Source organism: Alternaria incomplexa, assembly GCF_024043165.1.
Source record: "Alternaria incomplexa strain BMP 0042 chromosome Unknown scaffold_4, whole genome shotgun sequence".
In the NCBI taxonomy this organism is placed as follows: domain Eukaryota; kingdom Fungi; phylum Ascomycota; class Dothideomycetes; order Pleosporales; family Pleosporaceae; genus Alternaria; species Alternaria incomplexa.
The window spans coordinates 1,067,318-1,088,520 of NW_026249853.1; the positions used below are offsets into that span (position 1 = coordinate 1,067,318).

Here is a 21,203-nt window from a genome sequence, read left to right on the forward strand (position 1 = left end):
AGCAAGAACGAACACAATTTGAGGACAAGTCGGACAATCGCGCGGAACGCCAAAAGATTAGTTCCCAGCCCGTTCAACGTATACCCTCGTTACATCGTCTCAGGCATACCCAGTCTGCTCTGTGCATTGAAGTAGAAGCAGACATGGAAGGTGTAGGTAAGAATACTGCCAATCGACGGGTCCGAGGGGTGACGTTTCCCGTCATGTGGGCTTTCGACAGGTATCTCTTCTTCTAAATCCCTGAGGTACGACGCACCTCTGTTACACCAAATTCCAACTGGGGCCCCGCTTCCTCGGAAGAGGGCATGATGCGTGCCTGCGGACGAGGAGATCTCATCGTCACACGGGACTATTTCGACGATGTGCCCGAGACCCCAGACAATGCACGTCACCAGCAGTCGAGGTGGAAGATACCTCATTGGCGCCACAAGCTTGGTGACTCTCCACCACTACCCCCCACTATGTCATCTACACAGCCCATAATTACCACACCAGCGGTAGATTACTTCGCCCAAGTCTATACCGAGAAGCACGTTACCCATCAAACTGACAATCCCGAGATCGCAGCAGAAGAACATAGCGATGCTGGTCCCGAAATCGAAGATGACCCAAGGCTACGGAAGATGCTAGGAAACATCGTGACTCCGTCTAGCGACGACGAATCCAGTGACAGTGATATGGAACGGACCAAGAAGAGAAAGGGCATCAAAGAATCAGATACTACAGCTTTTGAGGTTGCAGAACGGTTTCGAGACAAGACGGGAGATGGGTGGGAGCACACAAGAGTCAAAGTGCTTTGGTGATGCCACAGACGAACACATGGTATGCGCGTAGGTAGCTTGTCCAGACATTCGGCCCTTCCGGGTCTACCTAGGAGGCTTTGCTTCAGCGGCAGCTCTATACATCCTGTAGATATAAGTCGACCTCATGCCCAGAACAGGATTGTCAAAGTCGTTCTCCCTCTTCTCATGTAGCTTGAAGCCAACCTTTGTCAAGACATTCTGACTAGCTGCCAGCTCGGTATCTGTATGTGCCTCCGCGAAGTCGTACCTCGGTGCCAGCCTGTTCCTGTTGTTCCTCCCATCTCCCTCTACCCGTCCGTTGTTTGCCTTGCCATTGTATGTGCCTAGTCCGTAGTCTTCCGACACATAGTCCGCGATATCACGGCCCGAGTAATGCTCGAAGAACAAGGGCATGAACGCTTCCAACGCTTCGGTAGCGTACCCTCGTCCCCAGTATTCGGCGTTGAACATGTAGCCAATCTCTGGGGCGCGGACTGCTCCTATCAAGCCGATGACGTGCGGGCCTTCGTGTGGCGCTAGGAGGACGATTGCAAAGTTCCAGTTGCATTCAACCTGGTGACACTGTAGACGGTTAGCATACGTCCGGATGCATTATGTAGGGTAGTAGGCTTACACCTTGAATCCATGCTTTCGTGCCTTCGAGGTCATCTGAAGGTAGAAGAGACGTATGTTTCATCACTTCCGGATGCTTCCGCATCAACAACACGTCCTCTGCATCTTCGAGGCGCAACGGGCGCAGCAGCAGGCGTTCGGTCCTCGCGAATATCTGCGGATCAACCACCACCATCGTCGCGAGCGTGCGGAACGAGAAAGTAATATCGAGCCATTGCCGGCTGTACTGTGCGCTGATTAAGACTCACATTGTGTCGTGTGTCATGTCATCAAGCTGTCGCTGTCGCTGTGGCCTGCGCTTGTGCCTTGCAGCACGCGTCAAGAGCTATTCCCTTTACAGACATGTAACGCCCATCTCCAAAACTCCAGCTGTTCAAACACACCGCATACAACCACACAACCAATCAAGATGGCGTCCTGAAGAGCGCTTTACATCATTTCCAAAGCTTCTTCGTCGTTTCCGGTCAGATCCAGCCTTTACCATGTCGAATTCAATACTTTCCGCTTCCGCGAAGGGAGCCACCTTTCTCATCCTCCTGCAGGTGGCTTCTCGCGCGCTGACGTTTGCTGTCAATCAGGTTCTGTTGAGGTTCCTATCACCAGAGCTATTGGGCGTGTCGGCGCAGCTGGAGCTGTTTTCCATCTCTGTGTTGTATTTTGCCCGCGAGAGTCTGCGCGTGGCGCTGCAGCGTCAGGCTCATGGGACGCAGGCTGTCGTCAACCTTTCGTATCTCGCTGTCTTTTTCGGCACGCCTCTGGCGTATCTTCTCGCGCTACTATGGATGCGTTCCGATACGCCAAACGTTCCGTACTTCATGGAGGCCCTGGTTGTGTATTGCCTGGCTACTTTCTTGGAACTGCTGAGCGAGCCGGCGTTTTCTGCTGTGCAGCAGAAGCTACTTTACAAGGTTCGAGCGTCGGCTGAGAGTTCAGCTACTTTGCTGCGCTGCGTTGGTACATGTGGCTCAGCTATCTTGGCTAGTCGAGCTGGCTTGGACATTGGGGTCTTGCCATTCGCTATCGGGCAGCTGGCGTATGCATTGGCTTTGCTTGTTGTGTATTCGTACAAAACGTGGCCTGTTGCAAAGACTGATGGCTTCTCGCTGTTCCCGGAAAGAGTACCATCCACTCAGGAAAACCCGACATTGATGAATTACTTCTCAGCTCCTCTGCTGCGACTGACTGCATCTCTTAGTCTGCAGTCAGCGCTGAAGTATGTTCTCACCCAGGGAGACTCTCTTCTCATTACAACGCTGGCATCTCTCGCAGATCAAGGCGCCTATGCGCTCGCTTCAAACTATGGAGGCCTCATTGCACGCATGCTTTTCCAACCCATTGAAGAAAGTAGTCGCAACATGTTCGCCAAACTATGCGCAAACGTAGAGACGTCAGCAACGGAGAAGAAGGATCTAAAGAAGTCGGACGAACAAAAGCAAAACCTTGCTCAAGCTTCTAGGGTATTGAGTACCATACTTCGACTCTATGGAATTATCTCCTTGTTCGCGGTTACACTAGGACCTGTACTAGCTCCAGTGCTTCTCTCCATCGTCGCTGGGAAAAAGTGGTCTGCAACCTCTGCTTCGCAGGTACTCTCCACGTATTGCTACTACATACCCTTTCTCGCTATCAACGGAGTCACGGAGGCTTTTGTAGCCGCAGTGGCAACCAACAAAGAGCTATACGCACAGTCCATTTCTATGGGCATCTTCTTTGCGCTCTTCGCGGGTAGTGCTTGGTTCTTCATCGGGCAGCTCGAGATGGGAGGCAATGGCGTGGTTCTTGCAAACACGGTCAACATGGGCTTGCGCATCGTCTGGAATACCTGGTTTATTGGCAGGTTCTTCGCGAGGAACGGCTCCGAGTTCAATGTACTCGAGACGTTGCCCTCACTTACTGCCGTGGCGCCCGCGGCTGTTATACCTACCCTGATGCGAATGAAGCCTGCAATCAGCTTTCTCGGACGGCTTGGAGTGCTTGGAGAGCTGATCAGTATGGGTGCAGTGGGTGGTGTCTACGTCTTGCACGTTCTTTTCTTCGAACGGCAGTTTCTCGTCGACTGCTATCGCATGCTCCGGCCGTCGCGGTCTGCTCAGCCACCCACGAAGTCGACTTGATCGAAGACTGGATGCGGAAGAGTTGGCCATACAAAGCATGATTCGCTTCCGACTTTGGAGATGCCGATTGCCGTCTTTCAGCCCTCACAGCGCCCTTTGATATCTCTCGCGCCCTTCTGCAGTGCGCAACAGGCAGTCAATTCTATCTCTTCCATGATATATCTGGGTTCCCATTACTGTTTAGTCGGCTGAGTCTATGGCTGACCAGATTGTTGTTGATTCTGGCTCGACATCATTTGACTTTTCCTTCCCAGAATTGACGGAATGTAACGAACAGCAAAGGCGATACCTTCGACCACACTGCTCGGCGCTTAAGTGACAAGACCGATACCGCAACCTGGATCTCCACAGCGCCTTCTACCGTCGTCGCGGCCGCGGTCATCGAACGTTCCTGCCAAAGTCTCTGTCCTACGTACCCCTCGCATGATTGGTCGCGATTGCTAGCGCCATATTCTTCCTCCATGCAGGTAGTGGGGACCCCCGCAACGTCATCGCGAACACAGAAAGTCAGCCCAGAAAATACTTCACATCACAAGACACTGCTGTAACAACCTCTCAAGTAATCTGGGGGTAATAGAAACTACCTTCAGAAAGCTGGGGGTAATCAATATCACTCTTGCATAAGGCGGGACACAACAGCGCCGCTAAGGAGTTTCCTGGGGGTAAGAGAAACTAAGTCTCGAACTGGAACCGCGTTAATCACGCCATCAAAATTCTACGGTTCGCACCGTTTCTTCCGCTTACCTCTTGGCTGACATCTGGGGCACCAATCGCAAATCCGGGGAACCTGCACTACCAAAATGGTCACGACAGACGAGTCAAGACACCTCCATGGGTTGGTTGACATGGGGAGCAACGGGATCCGCTTTTCGATCACCGACCTGGCGCCCGCGACGAGTAGGCTGTTGCCGACTGTGTACCTGGATCGGGCAGCAATTTCGCTCTACGATGCGCAGTACGAAAATGGCCAGGTGGTGCCGATACCAGAGCCGACTATCAAACAAGTGGTCAAGTCACTATTGCGCTTCAAGAATACATGTGAAGATTTTGGAGTACCCGAGAAGCAGATTCAGATTGTAGCTACTGAAGCTACTCGGAAAGCCAGCAACTCTGGAGACTTCCAAAGCAAGATCAAGGATGCTACTGGCTGGGCTGTACAACTCTTGTCGAAGGAGATGGAAGGCCGGATTGGAGCTTTCGGTGTAGCGAGCTCCTATCATAACCCGATTGGACTCATGATGGACCTTGGTGGAGGCTCTACACAGATTAATTGGATGATCCCGTCACAGCGCGGCCAAATTGACACATGCGAGAAAGGAAGTGCAAGCCTACCATACGGCGCGGCTGCCCTCGCGAAGAGGCTCGAAGAAGCAGGCTCTCCTGATAGCGATGCATTCCGGACGTTCGAAAGCCAAGTCATTGCGGACCTTAAAGCTGCGGTACAATACATAGAGGTACCACAGCAGTTGCTGGACCGCTCACAGTTACCCGAAGGTCTCTCGCTTTACCTGTCTGGAGGCGGCTTCCGAGGCTGGGGTTTTGTACTCATGTCGGAGCATGCGATTCAGCCATATCCCATACCCATCATCAATGGATTCCGGACGACCAAGGACGCGTTTCACGACACTCAGGCTGTACAAGCGGCGGTGCAAAGAGAGGATACACCCGACATCTTTCGAGTCTCGGCCCGCAGAGCAAGTCAGGTTCCAGCAGTTGCTTTCCTGGTGAACTGCTTGTCCAAAGCACTGCCGAGCATCAAAGATGTGTATTTCTGCCAAGGCGGTGTGAGGGAAGGCATGTACTTCTCAGAGATGTGGCTCACGCCCAGTCCGTTGTTCGAAACTACGATGAGATACGCTAAGCCATCGAGCGGGGAGTTTACTGCGATATTGCAGGAAGTCAGTACCCCTCCGCCAACAGCGTCTCGTCAAGAACTGTTCAACTACGAGATGCAGAGAGCTTTTGGGCGTGCTATGTTTGCACACATGGGGCAAGTCAAGGACCTCCAAGCTGGAGCTGCGCTCCGAAGTACAACGACCGGTTTGTTCTCTTCTGCACATGGTTTGACACACGAAGACCGCGCGATACTTGCCATCTTCCTTTGCGAGCGCTACGGTGGCTACAGTTCTATCAGTCCAACAGAGCAGGACTTCTACCGCCGAATGCTGCAGCTCGTGCCAGAAGACTTGCGATGGTGGTGTATGTTGCTTGGCCGCGTTGCTGCAGTTCTGGCCAGCGTTTATCCTGCGGGTCTGATACGAGAGAAGAGGGTGAAGATTACTTCCCAGTGGACAATGACGAAGAAAGAAAACGAGAAATTGTGTATCGATTTCAAGTTTACCAAGGAGCCGGACGAACTCGATGAAGGGCTTCATGCAGCGCTCAAAAAGGTGGAAAAGGCAGGGAAGAAGAAGAACTGGATAGGAGGACACGGCTACAAAGTGCTTCTGACGATCAACGGCAAGGAGTTTGGTGAGGATAACTGAGAATACCCAATGTTCTGAACCCTATTATGTGATTAGATAGTCTAGATGCCAGCTCGCACGAAAATAGCACTGTGGCGAGGATCGTGAAATCCAGACTTTGTAATCGCCATGGCACTGCAGCTGACACGAAGCATCGTGACATGGAGAGCGGTGTATTACGACGGCTTCACTGGTCGTGCAATGGCCATGGCTCGGAAGCGACGGGCATCGTGACCTGCTGTCCGCGGGCTGGATGACCCTTCGCCTCATGACCGACCACCGGAACTCCTGGAAGACGTGGCCTGTAACGCCCGGACTGGCAGCACGTGCAGCAGACAAGCCAGTCCCAGGAGGCCCCATCAGTCATGGAAACCGTTTGGAGACGGCGCCAAGGATCGTGAGTTCAATTCTGCAGGACGCGTAGGTGGGGATGCGAGGTGAGGAGGCACTAATGCGGCGGCCTTGACGGCGCTCCTCATTGCGCGCGCATATGGTGCAATAGCTCATGCAGTCAAGGCCAGGTTTCGGTCGGCGGATTGAGGAAAACTCTGATGCGGCTTTTTTGCAGGTCATGTTCTTGGAGCACTGCGAGCACCGGCTTGGTGGCCCCGTTTCTAATTACGTGAAGTTTGCCCAGGTGGGCGCTGCGGTGCAGGCGCTAGCGGCTGCACATTCTGGGGAAGCTTGACTCGGCTTTCCGCGGTTGAGTTCAGGTACGCCGCTGCCGAGCCTCCAACGACCATGAGACAAGACGTGAAAGGTTATAAAGATGACGGGCGCCCGCTTTCGCTGCTGGGGCACTGACCGGACCCTCTTTGCAAGCCTCATTCTACTCTACTATTCTTACTCCCGCATCTTATCTTGATATCGGCAGACCAGGGTGTTGCTGTTGCACCGCCAGGTACCTCGAAGATTGCAGCGTCGTACTAGCAGGGTCGCTGTCACTCACGTCTTGACTGGCATCGGATGCATTAGACGGGTATACGGACTACTGCACATCTACCTGTACACAAACTGCCATCCCGATTCCCCAGGGCAGGATACAGAAGAGCGGTGGATCATCTGTCCAATTGCCTGTACCATCGTTATCCGAAGCGGTGATCGACGGCTGCGGCTCGTTGGTTGTACTAGGAGGTAAGCTAGCGTTCCTGCGTCATGGCAATTACGATGCCCGAAATAGCGGTGCATCGTATTTGTCGGATGCACTGAATCGTCGACTAACGAGCCCTTCTTTTAGTGTTTTGCGAGCTCAAGGCTTGGGTTCTGCCCCTCTATCATCAAGGGCCCCACTATTGCCCGATCGTCCAAACTTCGTGCGCTTTATCATCACGCCTGACGCGTCTCACCGAGCACGCAATTCAAATAGCATTGTCTCAATCGCTATAACAGCACCTCGCTGAAGACCACACACCCCAACTGCACACGCCCAGCATGGCTTCCACACCGATTGAAGCCGTCAATGGCCTCGCACCCCAGCACAAGCAGCTCGAGCAGCTTCTCCATACTCCAGACCGCCGACCCTCACCTCTTCCCACACATTTGAGCGCCCCGGGCTCAGGAAGCTCAACACCTCGAACAATCCCACAGGAAGGCTCGGGCGGCTCCGGATATGTTGCACCCGTGTTCGAGGGCAAGGCCCAGCAGATGGAGGCCGTTATGGACGGCGTTGAGGAGAAGGGCTTCATGCCTCCAGAGCTCGTAGAGTCAGAAACCAAGTGGTTCTACAACGAGCTGGGCATTGACGACATGTACTTTGCCACCGAGACGGTAGAAGCGTAAGAGTGGCTTTCAATCTTCCCGGAACTACACTAACAGAGGTTACAGAATCATCAGCCACATCCACTCGCTCTACGCCGCGAAGGTTGCCGCATACGCCAGAGACGACAAGCGCCTCGAGATCCGGCTCGACAAGGAAGCCGCGGATCACGCTGTATACATCGATACCAGCAGACCCGGTGTGTCCGTCATTGACGGTCCTCAGTACGAGCAGCGTCTGGGCAAGAAGTACTTGGCTGTATCCAAGCCTGGCCTCGCATACCGCGTAGAGAGCTTCCGCTCGGAGAGCCCGCTGCCTGGAAGCGACGACCAGCAATTGCGATGCTACTTCGTCTACCAGTGCGACTTTGTCGACCCCAACCCCAGCGAGACAGAGACCAACATTGAGAAGATTGGTGACAAGCGTTTCCTGCAGAAGGCGACTGAAAACACAAAGGTCATCTACCAGCAGATTCTCCAAGTCGCTGTAGAGCGTACTGGTCCCGTCATTGACCATTTCGACATCGAAGGTTCAAGAGACAAGCGCCTAGTCGTCGGCTTCAAGCGCGGAAGTGCATTGGGTCTTTTCAGTGCCTTGAGCGACTTGTACCATTACTACGGCCTGACTACCTCGCGAAAGTATGTCGAGCAGTTCTCCAACGGCTACACTGTCATGTCTCTCTACTTGCGCCCGCTTCCAGGAGCTGCCGGTGCCAAGCACCCACCGATTGAAGCCTCGATCCACCAGATCACCAAGGAGGTTTCGTTGCTCTACTGTCTTCCGCAGAACAAGTTCCAGACGCTCTTTGCTACGAGCAGACTGAGTCTACAAGAGACCATCTACGCACACTGCGTCTGGGTCTTCATTACCCACTTCCTCAACCGACTTGGAAGCGAATACACTGCTCTGTCGGCTATTCTGGACCCAGAGAACAGTGTACATGCCGAGTTGCTATCTAAGCTGAAGCGCCGGCTACGTGCCGAGACCTTTACCGCGGACTACATTTACGAGATCATCATGACCTACCCGGAACTGGTTCACACCTTGTATCTGCCATTCGCTAAGACTCACTACGTCCAGACTCGGGGTCAAGAGGATGACTTCCTACCAACTCTGAGTTATCTCCGCCTCCAGGTCGACAAGGTCCAAACAGATGCGGAACTGACCGACACCATTAACAAGGCTGTTGTCAACGACCACCACGAGATGGTGATGACTGCTTTCCGTGTCTTCAACCAGTCAGTGCTGAAGACCAACTTCTACACTCCCACCAAGGTCGCCATCAGCTTCCGCCTAAATCCCAACTTCCTACCCTCCACAGAATACCCCCAGCCGCTGTACGGAATGTTCCTCGTCATTGGCTCAGAGTTCCGTGGTTTCCATCTTCGCTTCCGCGACATTGCCCGTGGTGGCATTCGTATCGTCAAATCTAGGAGTCAGGAGGCATACTCCATCAACGCGCGCTCCATGTTTGACGAGAACTACAACCTCGCAAACACGCAGCAACGTAAGAACAAGGACATCCCAGAGGGTGGCTCCAAGGGTGTCGTTCTCCTTGACTTCAAGCACCAGGACAAGGCCCGGGGCGCTTTTGAGAAGTACATCGACAGTATCCTCGATCTTCTCCTGCCTCCTACCAGTCCTGGTATCAAGGATCCTATTGTCGATCTCCACGGCAAGGAGGAGATCCTCTTCATGGGTCCCGACGAGAACACTGCTGATCTCGTCGACTGGGCTACTGAGCATGCGCGTGCTCGTGGTGCGCCATGGTGGAAATCTTTCTTCACTGGAAAGAGCCCCAAGTTGGGTGGTATCCCTCACGACCGATACGGCATGACAACTCTGTCTGTCCGCGAGTACGTCTTGGGTATCTACCGCAAGCTTAACCTCGACCCCAGCAAGGTCCGCAAGCTGCAGACAGGTGGCCCCGATGGTGATCTTGGCTCGAACGAGATTCTGCTCAGTAATGAGAAGTACGTTGCTATCGTTGACGGTTCCGGTGTCTTGGTCGACAACAACGGAATCAACCACGAGGAGCTGGTACGTCTAGCCAGGGAGCGCAAGATGATTAACCACTTCGATGCTTCGAAGCTTTCGTCAGAAGGCTACCGTATTCTGGTCGACGACACCAACAAGCGACTACCGAACGGAGACCTCGTGTACAACGGCACAACCTTCCGAAACACGTTCCATCTTCGCAGCGACATGCACTACGACTCCTTTGTTCCATGTGGTGGCCGACCTGAGTCCATCGATCTGTCAACCGCCAACAAGCTCATTGTCGACGGCAAGTCGGTGATCCCTTACATTGTGGAGGGTGCAAACCTGTTCATCACCCAAGACGCTAAGCTTCGCCTTGAGAAGGCTGGCTGCATTCTGTACAAGGATGCTTCAGCCAACAAGGGTGGTGTTACTTCTTCCTCGCTCGAGGTCCTTGCATCGCTGGCATTCGACGACGAGAGCTTCCTTAAGCATATGTGCGTCGGTGAAGATGGCCAGGCACCGGAGTTCTACAACAACTACGTTCGGGAAGTGCAGAAGACTATCCAGAACAACGCGCGTCTTGAGTTCGAGGCCATTTGGAGGGAACACCAGGAGACTGGTCAGCCTCGCAGCATTCTCAGCGACACCCTCAGTACCGCGATCACAAAGCTCGATGAGGAGTTACAGAACACCGAGCTGTGGAAGGACGTTAAGTTCCGGGAATCGATTCTCAAGGAGGCGTTGCCGAACATCCTACTCGAGAAGATCGGCCTCGATAAGATTATCAAGAGAGTAAGTTACAACCAATACTGCGCAGTTGAAGCATGGACTAACAGGCATACAGGTACCCGACAACTATCTACGTGCTATTTTCGGAAGTTACCTCGCCAGCCGCTTCGTTTACGAGTACGGTGTATCAGCCAGTCAATTCTCTTTCTTCGATTTCATGAGCAAGCGCATGGCAAAGGGTAGCAACTCAGCTACTCGCTAGAAGGCTGTCATGAGTATTGGGCATGAGCGTCAGAGCTCGCACGGCGTTTGGGCAAGGGATCAAAAGTTATCTGAGGTTTAAACATATGCCCCGACCATGGACATGGGCGGCGCTTAGGGATCCCATAGAATGGGTGCTGACACGGGCGGCTATTTAGCTGTACGAACGAATGATAGATGAATACAAGTGCTACAATTCATTAGCCTACTACAAAAATGTTCAGACACGCGTTCATGCCTGTAACCTTTTTCTCGCGGTCGTGACAGACCATCATGGTAATACGGTAGCCCCGGAGAGAGGGAGAGCGGTGTGTTGCGAGGTAGGCAGGCACACACCTCAAGCAGCAAAAGGCTGCGAATCCGACTAGACTTTCAAAGCCCAACAGCCTGATCAGGAAGCTCCCATATGATACGAGCAGGTTTAGCGGATCGCTCATTGGCCCAGCTGACCTTGCCATGTGTTGTTGTGATGAGACACGTCCTCCGTCTCGCTTGAGAGTTTAAAGTGCGAGCTTCCCCCGCCCGTTCTGACCTCGACCCTCCCACTTTCTACAACACCAATCTTGTCGCGTCCGCACACCACACCCAGGATACTGTCGCCGATAGCTGTGAGTAAGTCGCCTCCTTCCTTTCCTTCCGTTTCTGTACTTATGAAGCGCAAATATCTGTGCGATCGCCTGCTTTTTTGCGCTTCCACGAGCCACGTCGGCGGCATGGCAGCAGGACTTCGCGCGCGTTTTGCACAACGCGCTTTTTCTGCCTTCTTCTTGTGTATTTCTTGATCGCCTGCGTCTCCTCAATATGTTTCTTCACTTTTGATAGCATAGCTTCTTGGGAAGCCTCGCATCTCGCGCACTGCTTCCAAATTACGCGGCACGCGTACTAACCTGTCATCCAGCTTCGACTCACCACTCCACGCACTACAATAACACTCAAAACTACTCGAAACCTTCAGAACAAGCAAGATGGCCGCTACTACACGCGCGAGAACTGGTAAGCTTTCCCCCTTCTTCCACAAGCTCGGCACACGCATACAGCCCTGCACTGCCCCAACCACGCCTCCATACGCGAACACCTCTTCTCAGCCAAGCAGCAAAACACTAACCTCTTCCCAAAGGCAACTCCAAGCCCCGTCTCGTCCAGCAAATCGAAAACGCTGTCGCGCCCACAAAACGCAGCACGACCACCAAAGCCAACACATCCAAGCCCCGCACCAGCAAAGTAGCCTCTGGCCGCGTCACCAAGCCCAAAGCCACCACGACGACTACCACTACTAAGAAGACGACTACGACTAAGCCTAAGGCCGCTGCTGCACCAAAGAAGACAACCGGCCCCAACGTCAAGACAGTCAAGAAGCCGAGGACCAAGACGGAGAAGGTTGTTGATAAGGTTGTTGGAAAGGCCGAGAAGATTGTTGGTGATGTGGAGGGTAAGCCGGGAAAGGAGGTAAATTATCCCCCGTATTTGTTAATCAGAGACACGTCAGCTAATGCTCCTTTTCTTTCCAGGCCGCAGGCACCGCCAAAGCACGAGGCACAGACTCGACGACCAAGCGCGCCGCACCGCGGACTCGGGGCGTAAAGGCCTAAGAACAAGAAGCTCTTTATGCGTTCTGCTGTGTACAACATGCTCGGGGCGTAGGCATCGGTTCATCTGTTGTGCACCCGCTTTGCTTGCGTCATGACATGCCACCGTGTCCAGCACGAAGAGGACAGGGTGTATTGGTATCGCCTCTGTTTCGCTCATTTCTTACGAGTCACGATGAGCCCGTTTCTTTTCTTTCGTTTCCTCCACTGTTGCTGTTCGGAAAGTGTATGATAAGATACCCAGGCGTTTTTGATACGACTTGTTAATTAGACAATGAGGGTTGGTACTATACAATGTTTTCCGGAGACTGAGGATGATCTTGGGCTCCTGTGACATTGAGAGGTGCCATGTTTGCTTCACGATAAGACGACGTGATGCTGACAGATAGCTAAAGAATAGATGCAAGTATGTCCAGGAGACTTCATGGTATTAACAGCAGGGTGGTGTATCTCGACGGGTATACTAGACAACGACAGTACATGGCAAAGCAATAAGCTAAGCAGACTAAACAGAGCAAGAGAGCGACATGCAAATCGGAGAAACGCGAACGCTCGTACATTGTCAACCTCCAATGCTTCCTACACGCATCCCCCATCCACACCCTCACCCTATCTGAAGACGACCTTAATCTCCTTGGCCGGCTGCAACACAATATCCGCATGCATCCCCGGATCCGCCCCACCCATCTTGTTCTCCACCGTCTGAAACCTCTGGAACAATCTGACAAGCGTATATCCCATCTCGGTAAGCGCAAACTGCTGGCCAATACAGATCCTAGGTCCACCATTGAATGGCACATATGTCCACGTTTTCGGGTTCCAGTTGTCCCATCGATCGGGCGCGAAGACCGAGGGCGGAGGGAAGGAAGCGGACGTGGGCGGGTACAAGTCTTCGCGGCGCTGCATGACGAGCGTTGAGTAGCCAATTGGTGTGCCGGCGAGGATGCCGATGGGTTGGGTGCCGTCGGGCCCGCCGCCTACGGGAAGCGTGGTGTCTTTGAGCGCGAGACGGATGTTGTATGGGACGACGGGGTAGAGGCGCAGGGTTTCGTTCAGGATGTGTTGCAGGTATTTCATGTTCTTCAAGTCTTCGTAGGTGGGCTGGCGCTCGGGACCGACTGTCTGGAGAATCTCCTGGCGTAGCTTGGCGAGTATGGTTGGGTCGATGGATAGGTGGTAGATTACCCATGTTAGGGTGCACGCGGTTGTGTCGCGGCCTGCTAGGAGGACGGAGACGAGTTGGTCGCGGAGCATGTCTCGGTCGCGTGTGTATCCTGCGATCGCGTGGAGGAATGTGTAGCCTTCGTCGTGGTTTGTCTTCTTCTCGAGTTCTTCTGGGGAGAGCGCAAGGGCTCGGTCGATGAAGGGGTTGACGAAGTCGTTGATGATCTTGATCGAGTCGTAGAAGCCCAGGTATTTGCGAGGTATAAGCCAATTTAGAGGTCTATGTGGTGTTAGTGACAAGCTTGATGTGTTGGAGCAAGTCTACGTACCCGATCTTAGACACAAAGCTCTGTATACGCTGAGCGTTGTAGAACGCGTCCGCGAAGACCGTTTGTGGCTCGTCCAGACTGCCTACACTCTGGCCCAGGAGGAAATGTGTAGCGGCATCCAATGTGTACCTGAACATCATATCAAGCGTATCGATCTCCTCACTCTCGGCGATCTTGGACATGAGGATTTGGGTGTGCTGTTCGAAGATGTCGATGTCGCTGAGGCGGTCCTTGACGAATTGCGGTCGGATCAGCTGGCGTGAGTTGTGCCATAGTTGCCCGTCGGTAGTGAAGATACCTATGCGAAAGTCAGTAACCGTCCATTCATTTGGTCTGATGCGGCGTAGTTGCCCTAGGACCCCACTCTCTGGTGTACGTACCGTTGCCCAAGAAGGTGTGCCAGTCTTTCCTGAACTGCTCTCCCTTGCCGTAGTCCTTGAATTGTGTCGCAAGAATAGCCTTGATGTTCTCGGGGTCTGCGGTCAGAACCACGCGCTCGCCAACGCCAGCCTCAATTGTGTATCGCCCTGGACCGCACCACTTGTTGAACATGGCAACCCATAGCTCGTACGACTTGTCTTTCAGAGCATGGGTGACAACTTCGTATGCCATGTCAACGCCATACGGGAAGTATGTCTTTCGGACTGGCGCTCGCGCGCCCAGCTTGCGAATTCGCGCATCGGTGTTGATCTGCTGGACGAGCCTGTAGCCGATGTACAAGACAACTGCAGCGCCGAGGAGGTAGGGAGTCGAGAAATAGTTCGTCATGTCCGTGAGCTCGGTCGCGATTGGCGACTGTGCGTCTAAGACGGATGGCGCTTCGCAGGGTATTAGCACCGCATATATGGTGGCATTCACATGGAAGAGAATGCGCTATGAACGCCGAGTGGACTACCGGCGGGTAATCGACCTACCCTAAAGTTCTCGGATCGACAAGAAAGCCGAGTTTTGACAGCTGCCTGGCGACGTGAAGAGCATTGGCGCCGCAATGCTAAACTTTCTTCATAGCACACGAGCTTGCTGCCTCCCGTCGTGGTGCAATCAGAGCGTCGTGTGCTCTTGGGACACCTCGGCTTGATATCTGAAAGCCCCCGTGCCGCAAGACTCGCAATTTTCGACGTAAAGGGAGCAATGCTAAGGGCTCGCGTAGCTGTCGTGCGCTCATGCGCATCCCTGATGCCCTGCAAAAGCGGGGAAGAGCGATCGAGATAGCTGGACCATGTGGGGATGGTGGGAGCATCGTGGCCGCTCGGACGAATTCTGGAAGACTTGGGGCTCCGACCACCTTGCTGTTGTCATACTGGACAGCATACAAAGCAGGAGACGGTACATTCGTGACTGGCGAAGATTCAGCTACTTGCTTGCGGGAAAACATGCGACGCGTATACCTCCTGTCATCTTGTCGCTGATCGCCCAATTTGCCGAGTCGGCTGCATCTTCCCGTCACCATCAACCCGCGGGCAACCCCAGAAGATCATGCGATATGGAGGGCGTGGCTCAGGTGGCACATTACAGCAGCTTGGAGCTTAAGTCGGAGCTGATAAAGTTTCGACGAAGAGGAGGCTGACAGCTGAACGCCCGCACGTCATCGTACCTATTGCTCGATTCCACGGTTTGCCCCACTTCAGGGATAGCTCGCTTTTGTAGAACTCTCCGGTGCTCGTTCAAGCATTGCGATACAACCACAAGGTTACAAACTGCTTACCTCAGACCGAGTCTGAATATTCTACTGGCATCGATATATTATCAACCGTTGCAACTGCCGGGAACACCGCAGGAGCTTACGCCTCGAGAAACCATTCGGAGCATCCGGATCGGGCCTACATAGGTATAATGCCTTGCGCCAGTTTTCGCTCTTATACATAGATTACTATCCACCCGCCTCTTCTCTCCTATTCAACGATCTTTTGATTCTTCCAATCTTGATTCGGTCTCTTTGCATCATGAAGCCTCTTACATGTACTACACTATCTCTTCTCATATCCTCAGTAGCAGCCATTTGGCCTGTACCTGTCTCCCATGATTATGGCGATGCTGTTCTTTTCATTAAACAAGATGTACCATTCTATTGGTACGAACCTGGCGCAAGAAATGTAGGCTCAATTCTGGATCAGATCCCTTTTCTCTTCGGGTTCAATTCTAATCAAGTTCCATACACACAGGACAGCAGCAACCTGAAATTGCGCACGCAATACACGGGGCCGGTACCTAGCGAAAAGTCCGAAACAGCCACGGGAGAAGGCATCACCAGCGACGACATTGTTGTGTACGCTATCAATTCTACATGGGCAACACTCTTTCAAACCAACTTTTACCCATGGAAGTTTTACCCTAGAGACTGGGATGAGCCGTCTCCAAGCCAGTCGAATACGTCATACATCTCTCGCGTCGACGTCAAAGTGCTCAAAACCGCCGACTCTAATGTCACCAAGCCACTAGCTGGGGAGGTTGACGAGTCCTATCGTCTGACCTTGACAAAAGAGGGGGTTGCAAGCATCAGCGCAAACACCAGCGTAGGGATAGCAAGAGGCTTGACAACATTCTCTCAGCTGTTCTACGCACACTCCGATCAGCAACATGTGTACACTCCCCTGGCACCCGTGCAAATCACCGACAGTCCAAAATTTCAACATCGCGGTATCAATCTCGATGTGTCACGCAACTATTTCTCCACAGCCGACATCAAACGACAGATCGACGCTGCTGCCTACAATAAGATGAACCGCTTCCACCTTCACGTGACAGACAGCCAGTCCTGGCCCCTGGAAATCCCCTCCATGCCCGAGCTATCCGCCAAGGGTGCATACCGACCCGATCTAGTCTACACAGCCGACGACTTCGCAATGATACAACGCTACGCCGCGATCCAAGGCGTGGAAATGATCACCGAAATCGACATGCCAGGCCACACCTCCAGCATCCACTACAGTATGCCAGAGCTAATAGCTGCGTTTGGCATACAGCCAGACTGGAACACATACGCCGCCTCTCCACCCTCTGGCACATTGAAACTGAACTCGCCCGCTGTCTACGATTTCCTAGAGAAGCTCTTCGATGATGTACTACCTAGAGTGTCTCCGTACTCGACGTACTTCCACACTGGTGGTGATGAAGTGAACAAGAACGCGTATTTGTTTGATGACACGGTCAAGAGCAATGATTCGGCGATCCTGCAACCGCTCATGCAGAAGTTTGTTGATCGGAACCATGACCAGGTACGCGCCATGGGACTTACACCTGTGGTGTGGGAAGAGATGCTGCTGGAATGGAACCTAACACTCGGTTCCGATGTACTCGTGCAATCGTGGCAGAGCGACGAAGCAGTTGCTCAGATTGTGTCAAAGGGACATAAAGCTATAGTTGGGAACTACAACTACTGGGTAAGCCGAAACCTTTTCCTCTCCCTCCCTCATTTTATCCCAGGAAACGGCCATTTTGCGTTGTGCTATACTAACAAACCTCAAACAGTACCTCGACTGCGGCAAAGGCCAATGGCTAAACTTCTACCCCTCCGTCAGCGCGAATTACTACCCCTACCAAGACTACTGCGCCCCCTTCCACAACTGGCGACTAATCTACTCGTACGACCCGTTACACGGCGTCCCTGCCGAGAACCAGCATCTCGTCATCGGCGGCGAAGCGCACATGTGGGCCGAGCAAACCGATCCCGTTAATGTCGATAGGATGATCTGGCCTCGTGCTGCGGCTGCGGCGGAGGTATTGTGGTCGGGTGCCAAGGACGAGATGGGTCAGAACAGGAGTCAGATTGATGCGGCGCCTCGGTTGAGTGAGATGAGAGAGAGGTTAGTGGCGAAGGGGATTGGGGCGGAGCCGATTCAGATGCCGTATTGTACTATGGAGGGGAATGTATGTTCGTTGGGTAATCTTGGTTAAGGTAGCATGTGGGGTGTGGAATCTTGGAGGGAGTATGGTAGCGGGTAGATATTGAGAACGTCGAGATGCGGCATACATATTCATTTCTTTCTTACCCAACGCCAGGCGCCCTACATGCCCTCATGTTCTTGGTGAACGGTATGTCATCAGAATTCCATGGCATCGGCGCCTTCCTCCCTTTCCCTCTTCAGCGCTGGTTTGTCCTCGTCCACTAGGCCCGCGACAAACCGTCGGAAGTAATCTACGTATGGCTTCAAGCTGGTCTTCTCCCAATCTTGTATCTTCTTGTCGGTTTCTTCGCCTGGCCAATCGTCGATCTCCTGGAGTAATTGCGTGACTGTTGGTACACTCAACGGATCAAAGTCCTCCACTGTCCTTGTGTCGATTGGAACACAGACGCGTCCAGTTCCGGGATGAATGACGAAAGGCGATTTGAGCAAATGATTGAGTTTCTTGGAGACTTCGGCATCGAGACGGGGGTATGTGTATTCTAGGATGATGTCTTGCTTGGCTTCGAGAAGGTCTTTGGGCGTCTTTGACAAGGCGCCAGATTTGGCTAACGCGTCAATGTCGGCCCATTTCGATGCGCTGGGGCGGGAGGGCGCAGAATCCCACTTCTTCTTTAGTGCTGCTCTGAGCGTGGGGTCTGGGATGAGGTCGAGGAGGTGCGCGGACTTTTCTTCCGCGGCCCAGGGATCTTGTTCAGCGAGGATGGAGGTCTGGAAGTGCTCTTTCAGGATAGCCAGACTACGCTCGAGATGAGGATGTAGAGGTCGTCGCGCGTTGACCTTCTTGCCGCCCTGGTCTCCTCCTTTGAGTAGTTCGAGATAGCCGGCTACGGAGCGGCGCTTTTGGTCGTCCATTTCTCGTGCGCGCTTGTCGCAAACCCAGGCGTGGGCTCCTCGACGACCAGAATACACCCAGAGGATATGTTTGAAGCCAAAGTCTTCCCGTAGAGCAACATCGATGGTCTTGATGGCCATTGTGATGAAGCCCCAGCACTTGAGACAGATGCTCGCACCCGTGCAACATGTTCTGATGTCGTCGTAATCCGTCATATCGATATCAAAGACCAGCTCTTTCATCAAAGGACGGAACGAGCTCGCTTTCCGCAGTGTTTTCCTATCTCTCGGGTTTGTGCTGTACATGGGACCGATTTCGAAACGAGAAGGCAGCATGTTTATGCATTGCTTCCGCAGGAGATCGGCTGTTGGGAAAGATTGATATCGTAGGTATGCGTCGTTGGGTAGGGTGAAGGCGAATTCGCGGTGTGCAAAGTCGTTGCTGGGTGTTGCGGAATGGTTGAGCCATTGGAAAAGGGGACGGAAGGGGAACAGGCGTTGGTAGAATGCGCGCATGACGTCTGAGTCGGAGAAGGAGGATTTCGATGTGATCTTGCTGTATCGGTGTCAGCAAGTGTTATGAATACATTGTGTTGGTAGGTGGGGCGTACATTGGTGCGGGTTGCGAGGCATCCTCCTGCGACGTAGGTGCTGGCGCGCTCGAAGGAAACTCTTCGTCTGAATCCTCATCGTCGAAGAGCTCCTCGAGGTTTACCTTGGGCTTCTCTACCGCGGCGGCTGTGGGTGCGTCTTCCATTGCAACATCTTGCGTCTCCGGCTCGGGTTTGATAGCATCCGTCTGGGACACTGTCGCTGAGGACTCCGCTGCGGGCGTCGATTCCGGCGTAACTGAGTGCGGCATCTCGGAAGTCATGCGATTGGATTTGGAGGTGTATGTTGTGAGGACGCGGATGCTGGGGGTGAAGGAGTTGGCCGACGCGTTCGCGTATAGTGGTCGCGGGCGCGTTTGGGCTGCAGGGATACCCTTGTCCGCCGTCCCTCGTTCCTTCCCCATCCGTGTAACCATCGCTCGTCATATCGCGTCAAGTCGAGCAAACATTCTCCACATTGCTCAAACCCCACCTGGGCAGGGCATGAACTGCGACAGTACTCACAGTGCGGAAGATGGCGGAGGAGGATACTGTGTCCGGAGAAGGGTGGATCTCAGATGATAGCAGTTTCTATGGTAAGTTTGAACACCTCCAGCTCATCTCCATATGTGACTGACGGTGGATTTAGGTGACGAGGATGAAAAACAACACCAATCAAAAAAGTGTGAAAGCTTCAAGACCGGGCCTTTCTGGCGCGCACATGCTAAAGACCTGAACACAATCGCGGCTGCTGCAAGAACATCAGCACCACCATCAGATGGAGCTGTGTCAGACAAGCAACCTGCGGTAAAGGCTAATACCTTCGACATGTCGGGTCTCGATCGCCAAGCTATGGAGCAGGAGCGATTGGCAAGACAAGGCAAGCGGAAGCGAGAGCCCTCGCCCGTGCCAGCCTCGAACCTTGAACTGTTCAATCCTTTGGAAGGACAAGATGATGCGTGGCAGCTAGGCGAGCCTGTTGATGACTTTGTCAGGCGACTTCCTCCATATACAACCTCCATCTCTACATGTCCCTGGATCTGGGCTGCTAATCCGTATCGCAACCCTCGCGACAAGTCACCTTCGCCACGTGTTCAAGACTTTACATCGCGTGGCACGGAGTTGCTTCAACAGTCGCTCCAGACCCGCCGCGACATCCAGAAAGAAGGCGCGAAGGGGCCTAGGGGTATGGTCACTAAACAGCTCCTCCAAGAGAGCAAAGCTCTACAAGAACGGATCTCAGACCTTGCAAAGGACACGCATGTTCTGTCCGGAAAGGCAAGTTCCATTAGCTGCCCGATCATTCACTTCTTCCGATCACTAACTGGTGTTAGTGGATGTTGTTCCCCAAAGCTGTGGAAGTTGCTCGGGTCTGGAAGCAAGTTGTCGCGAATGTGATCGATAATCGACTTGGCTGTACCTGCAAGGTGGCCACAGACGACGGCAAGGACGAGCGACTAAGTAAGTTTGACGTACGACAGGTAGTGCACAACTACTGACGAAATACCCTCCATAGTCTGTGTCTACACAAAGGACTTCCTGGACGCTGACGATGTACTGCGAGTACTCCATGAGCTTGAGACCATGGGTCTCATCAACGTCGGCAGGACCATTTACTACAAACCAGACGCCTACACTTATCTGGATCTCAGACGCGAGACGGCTGCAGAATATGGACTCCAAGCCAGTCTTTACAACTCACGAACTCTGTTGGCAGCTAACAAAGTGTCGAAGCCATCCTCGTTCCCGCAGAAGAAGCAGTTAACGCTGAAGAAGTGAGGTTGGGTGTACATCATTAGCTGCTAGGCTGCTTGGGGACGGGGTCATCATATTCAGCTAGCGAAGCTCTCAAAGAAGCTACAGGTGTTGCTGGCCCTCCCTCATAAGTCACACAATACCAGCTTACCAATATTCGTTGAACCGCTTTGAGCTGATCTTCCCACTTGCCTGCCGTTCTGAATGTGGCAGCCAGTGCATGAATATTACAGGCACCGTTCACAGACAAACAAGTACGCGTCAGACATGCAGTTATGCCTGTCGACGCTGATCACCGAGCCGCTGTCGGACGCACGTCA

General features: G+C 53.2%; 9 protein-coding genes across 9 annotated transcripts; 6 read left to right on the forward strand and 3 right to left on the reverse strand.

Moving 5' to 3' along the window:
- Positions 1-143: 143 nt before the first annotated feature.
- Positions 144-803, forward strand: J4E90_003557 (uncharacterized protein; the record flags this gene model as incomplete). The annotated part of the gene is made up of 2 exons (XM_051433125.1): positions 144-152; positions 246-803. The coding sequence occupies 2 exons, from the start codon at positions 144-146 to the stop codon at positions 801-803; spliced, it is 567 nt and encodes a 188-aa protein (XP_051293023.1).
- A 63-nt stretch (positions 804-866) lies between these two features.
- J4E90_003558 (uncharacterized protein) lies at positions 867-1,590 on the reverse strand (the record flags this gene model as incomplete). Its single annotated transcript, XM_051433126.1, has 2 exons — positions 867-1,364; positions 1,417-1,590. The coding sequence occupies 2 exons, from the start codon at positions 1,588-1,590 to the stop codon at positions 867-869; spliced, it is 672 nt and encodes a 223-aa protein (XP_051293024.1).
- A 2,739-nt stretch (positions 1,591-4,329) lies between these two features.
- On the forward strand, positions 4,330-6,015 carry J4E90_003559 (uncharacterized protein; the record flags this gene model as incomplete). Its single annotated transcript, XM_051433127.1, has 1 exon — positions 4,330-6,015. The coding sequence occupies one exon, from the start codon at positions 4,330-4,332 to the stop codon at positions 6,013-6,015; it is 1,686 nt and encodes a 561-aa protein (XP_051293025.1).
- A 1,410-nt stretch (positions 6,016-7,425) lies between these two features.
- Positions 7,426-10,724, forward strand: GDH1 (glutamate dehydrogenase (NADP(+)) gdh1; the record flags this gene model as incomplete). Its single annotated transcript, XM_051433128.1, has 3 exons — positions 7,426-7,769; positions 7,819-10,525; positions 10,578-10,724. The coding sequence occupies 3 exons, from the start codon at positions 7,426-7,428 to the stop codon at positions 10,722-10,724; spliced, it is 3,198 nt and encodes a 1,065-aa protein (XP_051293026.1).
- Positions 10,725-11,688: 964 nt separating this feature from the next.
- On the forward strand, positions 11,689-12,312 carry J4E90_003561 (uncharacterized protein; the record flags this gene model as incomplete). Its single annotated transcript, XM_051433129.1, has 3 exons — positions 11,689-11,716; positions 11,841-12,169; positions 12,232-12,312. The coding sequence occupies 3 exons, from the start codon at positions 11,689-11,691 to the stop codon at positions 12,310-12,312; spliced, it is 438 nt and encodes a 145-aa protein (XP_051293027.1).
- Positions 12,313-12,918: 606 nt separating this feature from the next.
- On the reverse strand, positions 12,919-14,570 carry J4E90_003562 (uncharacterized protein; the record flags this gene model as incomplete). The annotated part of the gene is made up of 3 exons (XM_051433130.1): positions 12,919-13,753; positions 13,803-14,100; positions 14,183-14,570. The coding sequence occupies 3 exons, from the start codon at positions 14,568-14,570 to the stop codon at positions 12,919-12,921; spliced, it is 1,521 nt and encodes a 506-aa protein (XP_051293028.1).
- A 1,287-nt stretch (positions 14,571-15,857) lies between these two features.
- Positions 15,858-17,696, forward strand: J4E90_003563 (uncharacterized protein; the record flags this gene model as incomplete). Its single annotated transcript, XM_051433131.1, has 3 exons — positions 15,858-15,895; positions 15,970-17,182; positions 17,271-17,696. 3 exons carry the CDS (start codon positions 15,858-15,860, stop codon positions 17,694-17,696), a joined length of 1,677 nt encoding a protein of 558 aa, XP_051293029.1.
- A 146-nt stretch (positions 17,697-17,842) lies between these two features.
- On the reverse strand, positions 17,843-19,412 carry J4E90_003564 (uncharacterized protein; the record flags this gene model as incomplete). The annotated part of the gene is made up of 2 exons (XM_051433132.1): positions 17,843-19,094; positions 19,150-19,412. 2 exons carry the CDS (start codon positions 19,410-19,412, stop codon positions 17,843-17,845), a joined length of 1,515 nt encoding a protein of 504 aa, XP_051293030.1.
- A 251-nt stretch (positions 19,413-19,663) lies between these two features.
- On the forward strand, positions 19,664-20,907 carry J4E90_003565 (uncharacterized protein; the record flags this gene model as incomplete). Its single annotated transcript, XM_051433133.1, has 4 exons — positions 19,664-19,724; positions 19,778-20,457; positions 20,556-20,589; positions 20,645-20,907. 4 exons carry the CDS (start codon positions 19,664-19,666, stop codon positions 20,905-20,907), a joined length of 1,038 nt encoding a protein of 345 aa, XP_051293031.1.
- Positions 20,908-21,203: the final 296 nt, after the last annotated feature.